The 17,934-nt window shown below is 35.1% G+C and overlaps 2 protein-coding genes across 3 annotated transcripts in view; both read left to right on the top strand.

Annotated features, from left to right (window-relative positions):
- LOC132704296 (transient-receptor-potential-like protein) overlaps nt 1-2,678 on the top strand; it is a 38,993-nt gene extending 36,315 nt beyond the window's left edge. Inside the window, 1 exon segment of the mRNA XM_060674194.1 lies at nt 2,365-2,678. Coding sequence (XP_060530177.1) covers nt 2,365-2,622 — 258 coding nt within the window. The 3' untranslated portion in view covers nt 2,623-2,678.
- Nucleotides 2,679-8,568: 5,890 nt separating this feature from the next.
- Nucleotides 8,569-17,934, top strand: LOC132705687 (mitochondrial amidoxime reducing component 2-like). 2 transcript variants are annotated; one of them, XM_060676459.1, is made up of 6 exons: nt 8,569-8,908; nt 13,766-13,942; nt 14,911-15,100; nt 15,154-15,440; nt 17,252-17,381; nt 17,801-17,932. In XM_060676459.1, the coding sequence occupies exons 1-6, from the start codon at nt 8,649-8,651 to the stop codon at nt 17,804-17,806; spliced, it is 1,050 nt and encodes a 349-aa protein (XP_060532442.1). In that variant the 5' UTR covers nt 8,569-8,648; the 3' UTR covers nt 17,807-17,932. The 2 variants fall into 2 exon arrangements, with proteins under 2 accessions (XP_060532442.1, XP_060532443.1); XM_060676460.1 differs by lacking the exon at nt 17,252-17,381 and having other exon boundaries at nt 8,584-8,908; nt 17,801-17,934.

Raw genomic sequence — 17,934 nt, 5'->3', positions numbered from 1 at the left:
ATTCCAACAATGTTCTAAATAGAGGATATAACCCTGATCTCCTTAGTTTCCTGGTATCCGAATTTTTCGAATGGGGTAAATGGTTTTCAAAAACTGCTTGTTTTTTGAAACCTGGAATACGTGGTAATAGTAAACGACGTCATCGCGTCCAGATTGAGGGCGAGCAATGGTGATTTTCATTTGGATTTTTTCAAATATCTCGAACAGCGTATGTGATAGACCAAAACCGTAAATACAAAAATTGTAGCCCTTGATACGGCCTATAACACTGTTTAAACGGATTAGCCATTGTTTGTACGAATTTTGATTTACGGTTAATAATCTCTCTAAAAGAATAATTTTCAGGGTCTTTTAGATTTTTATCTATAACTAAAACACCTTGTATATAATCGAAAATATACGTGAAACAAAAGTTATAGCTCCGGGTCTCCCACGTATTACGGATGTTTTTCTGGATCCCAAAATAACCACAAAAAAAATAATAAAAAAATATACTTAGCGTTATTTTATTGCTCCCAATTTAAAGAGTCTAAAATGCGGATCCGGACTTCTACTCTCCCAAGTCTGAAGTAGGTAGCTGCAAATTTGGGGCACTTATTATGGTTTTTAATATTGCACGGAATATCGCGAACACCCTGTGCAATACTTAAAAACCGTAAATACAATTAAGCTGTCTATATGGGCTATATTGTCGTGTAAAAGAAATTTTCAATAATAGGGGGACCCATTTTTCATTATTTTTTTAATTTGCGGCGCACCCTGTATATTTTTGAAAAATTGTGAAGAATAAAAGTTTATGGAGTCATTTCCTCTGCGTCTTCTGGTTCAAGAATTTTTTCGGTCTTGAAAACGGTTTCTGAAAAATGGTCTTTTTTGTAGACCCTTGCACACGCGGTTTTTAATTTTTTTAAAATACTTCCCGTCCCGGCCCCCCATTTTTAATAGGTTCCGTCTCGGGTCAAAGCTGCATAGATGTGTCAAATATGAAGTCGAATGCTTCAAATTTCTGACACTTATCGTGTTTCTTAACAAGGTTCAAAAAACAGTCGAAAAATGATGGATACCGGTGTCGGATCAGGGCCATTTCTTATAGGCTTATGTGCCTCGTGGAAGGTGCGCCGTAATAATCAATGACGTCATCGCGCCTTGACAGCCCCCGGAATAGTGATTTTCATATGGATTTTTTCAAATTTCTCGAGCAGTGTATGTGATAGACAAAAACTGCAAATACAAAAATTGAAGCTCTTGATGTGGCCAATGAGACTGTTGGAAACCATTTGCTATATGTTTTGCTATTTTTGATTTGCGGTTAATAATTTATTCTGGAAATGAACAATTTTCAAAGTCTTAGATTTTCGTCTATAATTTAAAAACCCTGTATGTAATCGAAAAAATGCTTTAAGTAAATGTTATAGCACTGGATCCTCCGCGTCTGCCAATTAAAGAATTTTACCGATCGAGTGAACAGTTATGGAGAAAAACATGTTTTTCTGGAAGCCAAAATAAGCAAAAAAAAAATTTCGAAAATTAAAAAAATATACTTGGCGGTACTTAATTGCGCTGGACTTTAACAGGTACATCGAATTTGCAGCCATCGACTTCAAATTTAGCAGAGCAGTAGAAATCCATACTCACATCTAGAAATTCAATTGAAAATTCGCCAAATACATTTTTAAAAATTTTTACTTCTTTTTGTTGTTTTGGCTTCTAGAAAAAAATGATTTCCTCGAAAACACAATCGGAAAAAAATTTTAACCAAGAGACGCGGATGATTCGGTACTAATAATTTATTTCAAGCACTTTTTCGATTATATACAGGATTTTTCAAAAATCTCTTGACAATTGACCTTTTCCGGACTAAATATTGAAGCCGTAAAATATGGGTTGTGGATAGTGTTGTAGCCAGCATCGGGAGCTATATTTTACATAAATAAGTTGCAGAATATTTCGCCGAATCCAAAAAATGTAATAATATACAGGGTGTGGCCTTTAAAAAACCAAATAAAAACACCGCATGGCCAAAAATGTTTTAAATAAGTTCGCTTACATCAGTAACCAACATTTCCGGTTTTTACCACAAGTCACCATAAACCTCTAATAGGGCGCTCACCATGAATATCTCTGTATATGCCTTATTAATAATAAAAAAAGTTGAATAATATTAAAAAGAATTCAAAACTAAATTTCCAAATAGGGTGTTCCGTATGTATGTTTAATTCGTCATGCTTTTTTTAGCCACCCTGTATACTTTTACCCAGTATAATTTTCTCATAACTTTTGAAATCAATGTACTCCACTCTATCGTTGACTGACTGCGTACTTTCTTTTGTTACTTTATTGCCTTACAGTTTCCGTTTTCTACAGGAACCCGGATCTCCACCAAAACGACCCCCCATTCCTCAGCCGAGCGGCCATGGGTCACCGCCGACAGTGTCGCCACCTGCTCGAAAAGAGACGCTACTTTTGTCGCCTGAAGACGTACCTTCGCAACAGGCGGAGACGCATTTGCTTGTCGTAGATAAACCTCCTTCGCCGCCCAGGTCCGCCAGTCCATTAATGAGAAAAAATGTCCAACGGGTGGGAACCAAACCCTTTGGTCAACCCAGTTACGGGTGGCTTTAAGGAATATGAAAATAACTGTTATATTTGGTTTGTTGCTGGAATAAAGGATGCTTACTACAGTCTGTCTGAATCTTTATCGTGTTGGTTTTCGATGGACCCTCCCCAATAAAACTTGAATGATGTTATTACTTATTGTTATCAGGTAAAGAAATTAACAAAAAAAAATATTCTTACTCGAGTGACAGGGTATGGTCTGTTCATAGATATAAGAAAGTGACCAATTACTTTTGAACGGGATTATCCAAGGGTGGTCATTAAAATACAATGCAACAAGATTATCACCTAAAGTTTCGGAATTTAAATTCAGGTAAAATTGTGGCCCGTAATAGAAAATAATTTTATACCTATCTGTGTTTAATATTCTTTGGTTTGGTAATCATTCTTATTTCGTGTCTAATACAGCGTGTGTTGAATCGTTTGCGAATTATGCAAAATATGTGCGAGTCTAGTGTATCTCAGGAGATGCTCCCGCCCAAATGTAAAAAACACTATTCTATTGAGACTAAGGAAGTTATAAACAATGCTTATTTGACTCTCATTGAACGTGGTGCCAGCCAGCAAGCATCTTTAGAAAAAACGGTCACAAAATTTCAACATCAACTGCATGGAAAATTGTGAATAATCCCATGTCAGCGAGGAAAAAAAGAAGCGATGCTGACATTTTCTCGAGTGTAGATGAAAATGAACAAGATATAATACGGCATAAAATCTACCAGTTATGCGAGGAAGAAAGCGTGTCTAGATTAGATATCTTAATTAGCAGGCTTGAAAAGGACGAAACCGGCAGAACTATCTTATGGAAGTGTATTCAACACATGGGTTTTAGATTTAAAAAATATAACAAAAGGCAAGTTTTAATGGAATCTTTTAGAATTAGGAAATGGCGACTGGAATATCTAGAAAAAAATAGGATTTACAGAGAACAACAAAGGCCAATTATTTACATGAAACATGGTTCGACACTTATGATACCCCGGAAAAGGGTTGGATTGACTCAACTGATAAGTGTAAAACAAACGCGCCATCAAAAAGAGGTAAAAGAATAACTATTTTGCATGCTGGTTCTAAGGATGGTTGGATTCCAAATGAACTTTCTCTGTCTGCGAAAAATATTAAAGATTCTTCTCTGATATTAAAGATTCTTCTCGAGAGTACCATGAAGATACCACCCCTGATTTATTTGAATGTTGGTTTAAAAACAAACTAGTTCCAAACATTCCTCCTAATAACGAAATTGTAATGGACAATGCAAGTTATCATAGTAGACATGTATAATAACATTTATTTTCACGAAGATTATACCAAAAAGGTTCTACAAAGCTTGAACTTACAAAAGGAATACGTCTGTGATAATTACCCAAAAAATCTACAGTTTTAAGGCTTCCACCTTACCACTGTATATTTAATCCCATTGAACATGTTTGGCACCAACTGAAATCTGCCATTCGTCGTAACAATATTTTTCCCCGTGTTAACTCCAATGTCCTCAAACTTATAGAAACCGAGGTTTTTAACATCCATTCACAAAGTTGGGCAAATTCTGTTAAACACATAGAAAAAGCAGAACAATATTGCAAATAATACTGATATGTTATGTGACTAATTTCAAGTGATTTAAGTAGGTAATAAAAATAATTTGTAATTTTATTTTAGATTTAAACATAAATACATACATAAATAAATAAATATTGTTTAGTATCTTTCCTAACAAAACCCCAAATAATTAAATCCTAAGCAAAGTACGATTTCATTCTTACAGATTGCTCGGGTCTTTCCTTAATTTGTATCAGTTAGTTACTTTCTTATATCTATGAACAGACTATATTTCTTTCTTTCTGATATATTTCTTGAGCGTTGACCATTTGTAGCAGCGTAGAATAATCGTATACACTCTTTTTCGAGGATGCAACAATGTCGCGTCGAAATCATTTGTCGGTTGATGCAGAACAGGTTGTGAAAATTGTTTATGAAACTTTATTAAGTAGTGGTGTTAGCACTTCGACTGGCTAACAAAAAAAAACTTAAAAAAAGCTAAAAGATAACGGGGAGGTAGGCTCTGTGTGTAAAAGAGTGAAATGCAGCCATTTTGTGTGTATAAGGGTGATTTCAGCTGTTTTGTGTGACTGTGTCTGTGTGTGAAGGTTTATGGTAAATGGAAAAATCTAATTGTTTTGCGTTTTCGAAATGGTTAAGTCTAAAAAATTAATAGAATTATCCTGTTCAATCTCGATAGTGAATTTTATGCGATTATGTAATGAGCAAATGTAATTTAAAAAAGAATTCAATTCTCTGGCCATTCCAACAAAGCAAGTAGAGACATCATCCACATATCTATACCACCATAGAAAAATTTTACTTTTTATTTTTTTTTTTGACCTAGTTGCCGTTCCAAATTATCCATAAAAATCTCGGTTAACAAAGAACTAACTGGGTTTCTCATAATCAAACCTTCCTTAGAGATGTAAATCCGTCCATTGGTGTAAAGATACTATTAAGCAATCTAGTAAATTTTGTTTCACCAAAGGGTTAACCTGTTTCCGAGTGCAGGTGAAATCTACTAAATCTATCACATCCAAAGAACAAAGAACTTAATATCATTAAACAAATTGCACTGAACAACGGCTACAATCCGTCCATTATCGATAAAATCATAAATAAAAAACAAATTCAGACAACAGTAGACTCTATTTATCTGAAACCTAAAACAAAACAGGAATAATTTAATACATCTACATACATAGGACAACTAGTGGAAAAGTTTCAAAACATTCATCGAAATGTGGTTTGAAAATAGCTTTCAGAACTAACAACACAATAGGAAAATTTTTAAAAAGCAATAAAACGAAATGTCCAAAATCTCAAAAAATTAGGTGTCTACAGGTTGAAATGCGGATCTTGTCCTAAAATTCATATTGGACAAACAGGTAGATCGTCCAAAAAACGCATTAACGAACATAAAAGAGCGTTTAAAAACAATAGTCTAGGTTCTAATTTTTCTACACAGAAAAACACATTTTTGACAAAAAATTTGATATTTTACATACAGCCACAAAAAGTCGAAAATTAAATTTATTATAAGCCATGGAGACATTGAAATGAATTGCTTAACGATAAATTAGATTTAAATACATCTCCATTATTAAACTTAAATTCTCACAACATCATTAATTAAAGTTTTATTGTCATTTTTCGGTATATATAGTAGCAGGTAGTTTGAAAATATTACATTTGATAAAGAGACGGTGTTGTCGAAACAATTGTCATGTGAATATACATAATTTTGTGAAAATTTGAACTTTTAGTTCTTATTTATTTTGTTCTCTAAATCTGATTTTGCAAACCATAAAGTCTTTTTCCAGTGTGTTTTTTTTTGTTGCGAATTCTTTTATATTCTTCATAGTCTTCTCCTGTTTTCGTAGATTTATATTTGAGATAGGCTCTTGTTTTCTAACTAAGGTGTACTTTTTATTTTTTTTATGTTCTGTGGGTTTTACGTTCCCCGAGGGCTTTTTTTGCTGCGTTTTTGATATTTTCTCGAGTCTGTCTCTCCAGCTATTTTCTGTACCTTCTTCTTCTATTAGATAGATAGATAGATTCATTTATTGACTACGTTTCGTACAAAAGGGACGTACAATTGTAGCAAGTCAGAAGTGATATTCAAGTGGAATAAAATGAAATTAATAAATAACATAAAAACACACATCTAATACAAAACAAAATTAGACAGTGCTATACAGTTTTATAGCGCATCGATATCAGTGACAGTGGCAATGTATGCTCGCAAGGAGTAAAAACAATGATGTTGTAGGAATTTTTTAATAGTATGTTTAAATTTTCTATTGCTCATCTTTTTCACGGTACCTGGCAAAACATTATACAATTTCAGAGTTGGATAGGCAGAGCAATCGGAATTAGCGCTAAACTTTCCTTTCGTTCTTTGTATTTCTAATAACTGGTAGTAGATATAGATGCATATTAGCAACGACTCGAATGGCCCTTTTCTGCATTCTAAAAATCTCCACAGCAGCTGAGGAATCAACCCACAGCACCGTGCCATAGCATAAGTGTGAATGCAACAAAGAAAAATAGACCATAAGCAGAGTCCTTGTTCCTATCAGGCCTCTCAGTCGTCGAAGAACGAATCTATTTTTCAGGTCTGAGATATGTTGTTTCCAATTTAGACTATCATCGATCCTAATGCCAAGCAACTTGACGGACTGTCCACTATTTACCAAGCAATTGGAGTAAAACACAACACTCTGGGTCTTGTCTAAATTTAATTTTCGAACCAGACATTAGCCCCGTCCTCCAACATGCCAACCCTAACGGACAACTCCTCGATACTCTTAGCAGATGTAGTGAAGGATGTATCGTCGGCAAACATCACGCACTGATTGGGGGCCAAGAAATGATAAAGGTCATTTATGTAGATTGTAAATAGTAGCGGGCCCAGGACAGAACCCTGGGGCACCCCGCTTACTACTGATTCAAGTGATGAACGGTCATCTTGGTATTCTACAAACTGCTGTCGGCCCTGCAAGTAGGACGCTATAAGATCTAAGGACAGACCTCGTATACCATATCTACATAGCTTTTTAATGAGAAGCTGGTGAGAAACACAGTCGAAGGCCCTGGAGATATCACACAAGGTCAAACCAACTAATTCACCTCCCTCGAGGCCCTCAACTATCCCAACTCACAACTTTAGGCACTGCTTGGATCGTCGAACACCCTCCCCTAAATCCAAACTGACCAGCACAAAGACATTCGATCTTATTAATATAAGAAGTTAGCTGATCTTTTAGTAAGATCTCAAAAATTTTTCCGAACAAAGGCACGATTGAAATCGGCCTGCAGTTGTTAGCATCATTTATATCACCTGCCTTATGGATTGGAATTACTCTCGAAATCTTAAACAGCGACGGAAATACACCTGTGTCAATACATTTATTAAATAAAGTGGTTAATGGCAGTGTAATGTACTCAACCAGTCCCTTCACCAAGACACTATTGATATCATAAGCATCGCTAGAATAAGATTTTTTTAATCTTAGTATGGCTCGGTACGTATCCTCACAAGTTCTCGGATGCAAAAAAAAGTAGTTTCCTCCAGTGGAATCCCTTCAACACATGCACTATGTACATTGTGATTCACCGTTAAGATCTTTATAATATTACTCGAGACAGACCTAAAAAAACTGTTAAGATCGTTTGCTGATAAATCAGATTCTTTATCACACCTCCCAAGACTATTTCTTTCATAGTTAACGATTTTCCAGACATCTTTGTTTTTATTGGTTGATTTTTCGATAAAGCCATCAAAGGCAGCTTTTTTGGTTTGTTGAATTTTTTGTTTATATTCCTTATTTAGCGATTTATATAGTATAGTATATAGAGGGTTCTGTGAGACTTTACTGAGAGTTTTAACAGTTTCTAAGAGCTACTAGATCTTTATCAAACCAGTTGACCGGTGATTTTTTATGAGGAACGTTTTTAACAGAACAATTTTGTTTGATCAAGTCTTGAACTTTGTGCAGTATAAATGAAGACATAAAGTTGACATCGTTAGAACCATTACTGAGTTTTCGTTTTTTAAAAGTGGTGCAATCTTCGAATTTATGAATCGCATTTGAAAATAATATTAAACCGTTTCTTTTAGTATCATCTAAAACTTTCGAATTAAACAATTTTCTCTAAAACAAATAATAAACTTTGACCCCCTGTATGTCGAACTAGCTTTGCAGTGTGTATATAAACAAATGAGGTCCTGAAATGTATAAACACCGTCTATCACATCCCTTTTCTCTAAAATCCCAAGCAGATTAACATTTTGTCCTCCAGATGTCTCATTGCATTGTACAATCGTCAATTATAGTCGGACATATCGAAAAGTTGTTAAACCAATCTGCACGATTCATGCAAGTCGCGAGTTGCTACGCGCGTGTCATCGAAATGTATTTATCTCGAACCGTCGACGCCTTAAATGAACCACATATCTGAGAGGAAAATTAGTATAGGTGACGAGTATGACCTTGTCGCATCGAATGACCGGTTACGCAGTGGCGTCCGCTGCTATAGCCGCCTCAATATTAGCTTACCGACTACTCAAACGGATTAGCCAGGAAATACCTACCGAATGGGAAGGAATTGGCACTCTGAAGTCGATTTATTTCTATCCGTTGAAAAGCGGAGCCCCGTTGGACGTCGAAAGCGTGTTTTGTGCCGAAGTAGGATTGATGACGTTGGAGGACACCGGCGAATCAAACAGGACGCAGCTGCGTGACAGGTAAGGCTTAGTTAACACCGCGCGGCGCAAAAGCGGAAAAAATATCGAGTTGCACATTTCGTGTTTGAACAGTAAATCGAACATACAGTGTGTCGTATTTAAGATGAAGACACCGATATATTTTGGCTATATAAATAACTTGTCATTATTTTGGTCAATAAACGAAATTAATAAAAGCTGATTTTTTTATTTGGCGAGTTGTGAAAAGAAAATCTCTACAATATGGTCAATTCAGATTCTTCAGTAAAATAATTAACACTAACACAGAGGAATAATATTATTTCACTTTAACAAAATAATAACTTTTAGTAAGTAACTGATTCTGTTTGAGGGAATGATAAAAACAATAATTTTCATAGTAGAAATGGCATGGCAATTTGTCATTTGTCAGACCTCCATTTATTCAAATACATTTTTCAACTCTTCAAAAATTCTTTCTGTGTCACTTAACCAACGTTAGCTCTACCTTAACCTTTTGTATCTCTATTGGCAACACTGACATTGGACTGTTGGTATGTCTAACGCATGTCTTTGTAACTTAATTCCATATTACAAACAACTCTATGGACATTGACTTTCTTGGAATATCAATCTTCACAACCCAGTGGGGATTGTCTCTAGGCCAATATCTTCAATTTCGGTAAACATGACAACAATGACCTCGGTCCCAACACGATAATCTAATATTTTATTCTCAATACCTTCTTTTAATGTATTTAAGAACTTTGGTTAATAGGGCTTGATTTTAAATAACACTTGCAGTTTCATTGAAAAGAGAATCTATAACGGCCGTTTTTCCATGTGTATGTGTATGGTGTGTGATTTTTTACATTTAAAGTCAACGACCATTATAATTCGGTGATCACTAAATAAAATTCGTGACACACTAGTTTGTCGAATAAAAAAAGTAAACTCACAATAACTTTGACCAAAATGACGACAAACCTTATAATGCGAATTTTGTCATGAGATTTGGTATGTGAGGTTAGAATAATATTCGGAACCCGAAGCAAAATATTGGCAGTTGACGCTGTTTGAGGATTCGCAGTATAAAATTTAAATTTCACTTGAGTATCTTAAAAAGGGCGAACTGTATATTATCAGTAAAATAACAATTCCTTTGGTAATAATAATATTTGAATATCAACCCCTTAACGCATATTATCCCAAGCATAAAGAAAATAAAAAAAAAATACTTTTGTCAAAAAAAAACCCCAAACACAAAAAAAACTGGTGCGTAAACGAACCATTGAGAAAAAACATTAAATAATGTTTTGGGCACACAAATTTACAAAAGAAAGTTCACATTCGACAGAAAACAATTAAAAGTATATTGTTTTCCAAATAGAACCTGATTTGATACAAAAAAACGCGTAATATTTTATGATGCGTGAGCGCATCACTGGTATCACCCGGTTTAATTTTTGGTGATATTTTACAAAACATGGCGTATGTAAATGCACATTACACTTATTACAAATGTAAATTGGGTGCCTGTGGCAAATTCTACATCTCCTTCGGGCTTTATTAGCATGATCAATCATGAGGTGACCTTGATTATCATAACGCACTTCATCTATGGCAGGTGCAAGATTTCTTTGAGTAATTGTTTTATCAGTTTTTAAAAGTCGCAAAGCAATGTAAGATTTAAAATCTACCTGGGAAATCTTTTGTTCGTTGACAATATTATACAATTTCCATGCATTCACTACTAAACTATCCAGTGAGTTGCAAAATAAAGGCCTTCACCATTTTTTTCCAAGTACCTGGCACCTGTAATTAGCAATTCCGTTGTCATGTAAATCTACCCCACCCATATATCTATTGTTATGGGTGTTTTTTTTCGATGTATAGAACTTTAAGTTGGTCTTACTGTTCAAGATGGCGACCGATTTAACAGCTGTCAAGTGATTTATTCTCAGTTTGATTTGGAAATTCATCTGTGCGGAATACGTATCGCGCACTACGTCCATTTCCACTTTTGGTTCAATGGCTACGACAACAAACAAAACTGCCGCATTTGGAGCGAAGCTAATCCTCAAGTGTATGTCGAAACACCGTTACATCCAGAAAAACTGACTGTTTGGTGCGCTTTGTGGGCTGGTGGAATCATTGGTCCGTACTTCTTCAAAAACGTTAATGGCCAGAACGGTACAGTCAATGGTGATCGGTATAGAGCTAAGTCTTTCATTCCTGAATTGAAAAACCATGATGTCCAGGAGATGTGGTTTCAACAAGACGGTGCAACATGTCACACAGCTCGTGCCACAATCGATTTATTGAAAGACACGTTTGGTGACCGCCTAATTTCACGTTTTGGACCTGTGAATTGGCCTCCAAGATCTTTGTGATTTAACATCGCTAGACTACTTTCTGTGGGGCTATGTAAAGTCATTGGTCTTTGCGGATAAGCCACAAACGCTTGACCATTTAGAAAACAACATTCGCCGTGTTATTGCCGATATCCGGCCACAAATGTTGGAAAAAGTCATCAAAAATTGGACGTCCTGATTGGACTACATCCGCGCCAACCGTGGCGGTCATATGCCAGAAATCATATTCAAAATGTAATGCCACAAGATTATCTTTCGGATAAATAACATTCATGTCATGTCATGTTCAATTACATAAGGTTGGGGTATATTTACATCTTTCCGTTCTTTTCTATTATGGTGCTTTACATTTTGGACAGGATCTACACTAGAAACATTACTTGCCACAGTTACAACTGAATTGTCGTGCCAACGGAGAATAGAAATTTTTTATCCAGATTCATATGCTGAAAGATAGGATCCGCGGTCTTTTTTTCCAAATGATTTACAATTTTCCATTAGACATTTACTTGTTCTATTTTCCCGGATAGTACCGGTGGCAAAATAACCATTAGTTTTTAAATGTACAAATAGTTTTAATGTTGAAAAAAATTGTCAAAAAAAATTTGGTTATTTACTGGCTTATCTGCAACAGAAAGTATACTCATGACAACGTCACCGCCAAGACCAAGGTCAGAATGAGGTTTATTTTGAGCACCACATGTAAGTGAATAAAATAGGTACCCATGAGATTAACAAAGGCACCAGAGCTTGAAGCCAAAACGAACTGGTTCACCCCTTATTAACATTTTGCAGGAATTGCGGCCAAAGTAAGGTACCATTTGTTCATCTATGCATAAGTTGAAAGAAAATATGCCAAACTGAAGATTTTTTTTATTTATTACATTAAAGAAGGGTCTAACTTTTGAAAATTTATCATTTTTATCCAACAGATTATTGTCAGGTAAGTGCAAGTTTTGCTTTATCAATTGGAATCTATTGCGGCTCATACATTTTTTTATAAGATCAATTCCTTTGTCTTCATCAGTAGACCAATAATGCTAAATATGTGGCAATGAATGATAACCCGAGAACAATAAAATGCCTACAAAATTTAAAAGTTTATTTTTTGACATCGAGAATTCATGGCGGTTATTGTCTTGAGCATGTTCTACCGAAAATCAAATGAATGACTTCGTCATCAAAAAACATAAAAAATAATTCAATCGAAGTTTTTCCAGAAAACCTCTTTTTTAGTTCCTCACATGATCTAAATTCATCGAATATGGGTGTGTGAGTGTACTCTATCTGACCTTTTTTCCATTTGACAGTAGAAGCAAGCCTGGCGTTTACAGCAATCATACGTCTTCTTTTGAATTCCAGGGTTTCATCGTCTGATGAGTCCCATTCAGGTTCTGTAGTTGATGAATTACAGGACTGTTGAAGGACAGTTGTATCATTCGGTGTATGTAACTCGAAAGTTCCAATTATATCAGTTGGTTCCTCAAACTCTTGAAGATTCATGTTATCGTTCATATCTTCTTCCTCAGTCAAGGTGTCCAAGTGGGGTGGAATATAGACCACGTCAATATGTTCTGTAAATATTTTTTCACGTTATTTTTAGCATAAATTTGCAAGGAATGGAATGCTACAATATATAAGAATACGTAAATCCAAATAATACTTACGACTTTCATTGTTATTGTCCTCATCTATCACAATCTCCTCCATTGCCGCCTCTAATTCCTTTTGAGTCAAATACCTCGGAAATGCCATATTTTACGAACTGTAACGTTCATGTTCACTGCGCAAGGCACAAACTAATACTAAAGAACACGCTAATTGTTGGATGCTTATTCTACATGTGTTGACTTGTCTAGACTTGCAATAACAAGGTTTTGTTTCGCATATAAAACCAGTGATGCATTCACGAACCAGTAAATATTTTCAAAAAATAAAGCATAATCAATATAGTATTTCCACTGGATGTTTTCTGCGATGTAATCTACAAGCTATAGACTTCACAAAAATGCCAATACAAATCCAATTTTTTTTTTACTATTTTGGATTTACGTGAAAATGTGATACAAATTTATGCACCGCTTTTGTGGAAAAATATTTCCTGGATGTGACAAAAAAAATCATGGAATAGGTGGTGCATTGACGCACCACTGGGACAAAATGGGTTAAGTTGATGCTCAACATGTTTCTATATTGCTGATTAATAATCAATAGTATTACTTTTTTTTTCTAACAACAGCTACAAGCAGAGAACTTGCTCAGAGAACGCCAAATAAATCTATCTAATCGATTAATATAGATTCACCTGCCAATATTTGGGCAATTTTGACAAAATCAAAGATTATTGACATCCCGTATGTCGTATGTAGCTTCGGTAATCAAGAAGGCTGCACTCACTTTGTCCAACAGGTGTTAAAAATATGTCGTACTTTTATAATTGGGATATAAAATGTGCTCTTCGGTTACACTTTACTGAAAATTTTTCTTACATGCATTAAATTGGACGAAAGTATCACTCTTTTAGATCGTTTTTGATTTTCAATGAGAAACACAAAGAATTTAAGACGGCCCGGCATTATCCGAAAATAATGCTTATCAAACTGACGCCCTACGACAGAAACACCGTGGCCCTTGACGCTCCGGCAATGGAAACTATCTATGTCAAAATTCCCGCTGACGAAATTCAAACCAAATGCATCACGTGAGTATGCAGTTGTCTGGTTATTGCGGCCTGAATTTTTCCAAAAGAACTTGTGACTCATTATTGACGTTCTTGGTAACTGCGAGCTTCATTCGATAGATGTTAAAAAATTACCATTTCGTCAAAAAAGTTACAAATATCAAAACATGTTAGAGTCAGAAATTATGTGTGAGATAAGAGGAAACAAAAAGAAAAACTATAATGTTATTAAGGAATCTGCAGTATTAGTCAACATCGAAGAATTATTGAAGCTCCTAATAAAATCATTTCCAGATGTAATTAAAATTTTCTCTGAAAGTAAGGACGGACTCTCAAAGCTTTTGGTAATAAGCTGGGAATATCAATACATAATTAAATTGTTATTCTAAATGTCTAAATTTAATTCAGTTTCATTATCAGACTTGTCATTGAGGTTAATTAAAATATGGTTTATGTTTATTAATTAATTAATTATTCCAGCTTTCAAATTGCACTTAAAGTAGGAGTAACATTTTCTGTCCTACCTTTCATTTTACTTGGTTTCCAGAAAAGTTCTATGGGGTTAAACATGCCCAGATTTTTTTTAAAGATTGGTTTTGAAACCAATTTTCAAAAAGTTCGGCATCCCTATGATAATATAACAATACAGACAACAGAAAGTGACACGTCTTTGAACTATCTAAATTTTTCAAAGAAACTTCCACAAACTTCTGGATTCCTCCTGCGTCGGTTATTATTGCCCTGAAGGGGCCATTGTGATGATTGGCGAGACGTCAGCAAGTTCGATTAATCAACAACTGATGCAGGAGAAATTCAGAAGCATTGTAAATAGTAGGGGATTCGTTTTGAAAGATTATTTCATTACTTAATAAACAATCTCTTTCTTTTACCGGCAATACCAGATAGGGTTGGTTTATTCTGAGAATTTTGTTGATATTTGAGGCTGGACATTTCTAAAACCGTTCACATTATTATAAAAAAAAATTGAGGTTGTTCGAGAAAGAAACTGTGCTAACCGTCGACTGCGGTCAAGAAGTCGCCACGTGGTTGTCCAAGTTCCTGTTAAACGAAGATTTCGGGTTACGTCTCGGGTATAACGACGGCAGCCTTAAACGCGATATAGAAAAGTACTACAAAGCGTTCACGAGATACTACGCAGATTTTACCAACCAAGCTGGGGTAAGTCGTATCCTATTCAGATCGGGTGACTTTTATGTGAGTGAACTTCGCAGGGATTGTATTCCGACTTAGTAAGCGTCAGCGTCATCAATCAGGCGTCGATAGATGACTGCAACAGCAGGATAGGCGACACCACAATCACTGCAGCCAACTACAGAAACAACCTGCTAGTGACTGGACCTGGTTTGAGGCCTTTCGACGAAGACCATTGGGACTTTATTAAGGTGGGTGGAGTCGTCCTCAAGAACGTCAAAGAGTGCGTCAGGTGCCAGATGCCCACGATCGATCCAAAGACAGCCGTTAAGCACCCGAAAGGGGAACCATTTAAGACACTGAATACGTAAGATTTGGTTCCGGAATGCTAGTTATATTTCTAAATCAACTCAACTTAAATCTTGCCTCACCTTTCTTCTGAAAGTGTTAAGAATGAGCGAAACTGATATCTCTGGTCAATAACACGAAGTACACCAAATTCAACTAGGCATGTCAGATTAGAGAGCTGTTTCGTGAGTTGCGTCATTGTGAGTGGTGGAGTAATCCATCATATATCAAAAGCAAGCAGATATCAACATCGATTTCACACTACACGAACTTTTACTCAAGCCAGGCCAATGGCCGTTTTAAGAATTGTCGCACAATTAAGATTGAGTAATACCGTTTTTCTGAAATTCTTCTGTAAAGGCTGCGCTCACTTCATTAAACCTGATCAGATTTGTTCTATGGGAATCAACTTGAAATAATTTACCACCTTTTAAATAGTGCCCTCTGTACCGTGAACTTTTCCAATATCAATACTAGGTCAAAATGCCTTGTTTATCTTTTCATAAATATATGAAAAAAAAAAAATGGGTAAAAATAAAACTATAATTTGTATCTCCGTTTTTGAAATCACATGTTGGTAGTTCACTATTATGTTTTTTTAGGCTCATGTAATGTCTGATGCGGATTTCGTAGAAAGGTAATAACAAAAACCGTGGAAGATCTTATAAGGGATCAGTTTTGCGATAATTTATAGATGATGGCACCAATCTTTTTTGCAAACCACTTTGTTCTTCTGCTTCTACGTCTTCTTCTTCTTCTCTTTCTTAAATATACATTCTAGTCTTCAGGAATGTTGACATTTTGTATTAGGAATAGGTTGGCCATATATATAGAATAGCGGGTCCCTATTTTATCACCTCAATGCTTTCTGCATGTCGTTCACACTTATTTCGTTCACCTTTTTTTTCTTTAGATCCCATGATTCTATGTTTGAAATCTGCCCTGTTTTCTCTTAGTAACTGTCTGTAATAGTTTTTCCACTTCTCCATACTTATAATTTCTAATTTTCGTTTCTTCTTAAGTTCTTTATCATCATTGCACACTCCTTTATGTCCTCGTGGCTGTGGATATTGATCCATTTCTGGTAGGATCTTTTTTCACATCCCCTTCGAACATTCAATTTTTCAATTTTCCATTTTTTATCTCGTTTTTTTTAAATATTTTTATGAAAGGAACTGTATTGCAGTTTGTCATGTATATACTGGGTGTTTTCTAATTGAATATCAATTATTAAGGGGGAGATGGACATATGTCCTAAACGTCTTGATTTTTCATAGACATTTCTTTTTTGGCACACATGTCCCATGCGTCAGGAGGCCATATTTTTTAAAAGAATACACAAGTGACGGGCGTACAAAATTTCACCTGTCTATTTTGGCAGACATGGGTGGTACGCCACTGATTACTCTTAAAATAAAAATTATTTTACAATCTCCAATCATTGCTAAACAAATTCAATTTCTTGATTTTTTTAATCTGATGTACGGTTTTCGCTTTAAAAAATAAAAACCTCTCTTCTGCATTGTGATAGCAATATCGTTAATATGGCAGGATGTAGAGAATTATAATCATTATTATTTCTATCATTATTTAAAAATCGCAATACCAACTCTGAGGTGTATTTTTGAAATCTAGTATTCTGAGTCTGTAAGAATTATTAATTCTGTTGCAAAGGCGGTTGTTTGACATCAATTTTTAAATTCAGTTCTTCGCGTCTTATTAAGTTGGTGTTTAAGACATCCAAGCATTAGTATTTTAGAAAAAAATTGTCGAGTCTATTAATGAGGAGGTGGCAATATGCATTTTATGTACGGTTATGTGTATGTACAGGGGGCAAGAAGCTAGGAGATTATATCAAGAGCGCTTTCCTAGTACAGTCATAGCAGACAGGCCAACATGTTCAAATGTACATGGAAGGTTGACTGGGGCAAATTATCATTTAAAAGGAGCCCATCGAACTGTAAGAACTCCAGAAATTGAAGAAGCAGTTTTAAATTGTATTGATGATAATCTTGAGCTTAACTATCTTGAATATCGCGCACGTCTTAGTTCCAAGCAATTTTGATAAAAATTATTAATAGTAGGTAGTGTTTTAAAAAAGAATCGTTTATTATTTATTATGTTATTATTATTATGTTACTTCAATAAGACTGCAAAAGTAAAAAGGACAGTCCTCTAATTTTTTTTTGTGAAGGAGACTAGTTAGTAACTAAAAACTAGATATTTTATTTATATTTACTAATTAACCATTTATTATTTTTTCACAGAGAGTCAGTACCATGCCACCGATTTTCTAAAAAAAAAAATAACATAATAATAACATTTGCATTCATTCAACCCTCCTATATCCTCTGTACTATTCATGTTTTTGTTGTTCAGTTTTAGGATGTGCACAGGTCCCGAAAAAGGAAGTCCCATGATGGGTGTCTACTGCGCGGTCAGAAAAACCGGGCAGTTAAAAGTCGGAGACACCGTTTACGTTTCCAGAAAATAAGCAAATAAACGATGTAAGA

This window comes from Cylas formicarius, unplaced genomic scaffold (assembly GCF_029955315.1).
Source record: "Cylas formicarius isolate icCylForm1 unplaced genomic scaffold, icCylForm1.1 PGA_scaffold_7__23_contigs__length_41026272, whole genome shotgun sequence".
NCBI lineage: Eukaryota > Metazoa > Arthropoda > Insecta > Coleoptera > Brentidae > Cylas > Cylas formicarius.
The sequence above is the reverse complement of the archived record's forward strand: the minus strand, read 5'-3'. Positions and strand labels throughout refer to the sequence as shown.

Bases quoted from the DNA above. Each gene is read 5' to 3' on its own strand.
- LOC132705687 (XM_060676459.1), top strand. From the start codon at position 8,649: ATGACCTTGTCGCATCGAATGACCGGTTACGCAGTGGCGTCCGCTGCT. The intron at 8,909-13,765 runs GTAAGGCTTAGT...TCACTCTTTTAG, and splicing joins AGGACGCAGCTGCGTGACAG to ATCGTTTTTGATTTTCAATG. The intron at 15,101-15,153 runs GTAAGTCGTATC...TGAACTTCGCAG, and splicing joins ATTTTACCAACCAAGCTGGG to GGATTGTATTCCGACTTAGT.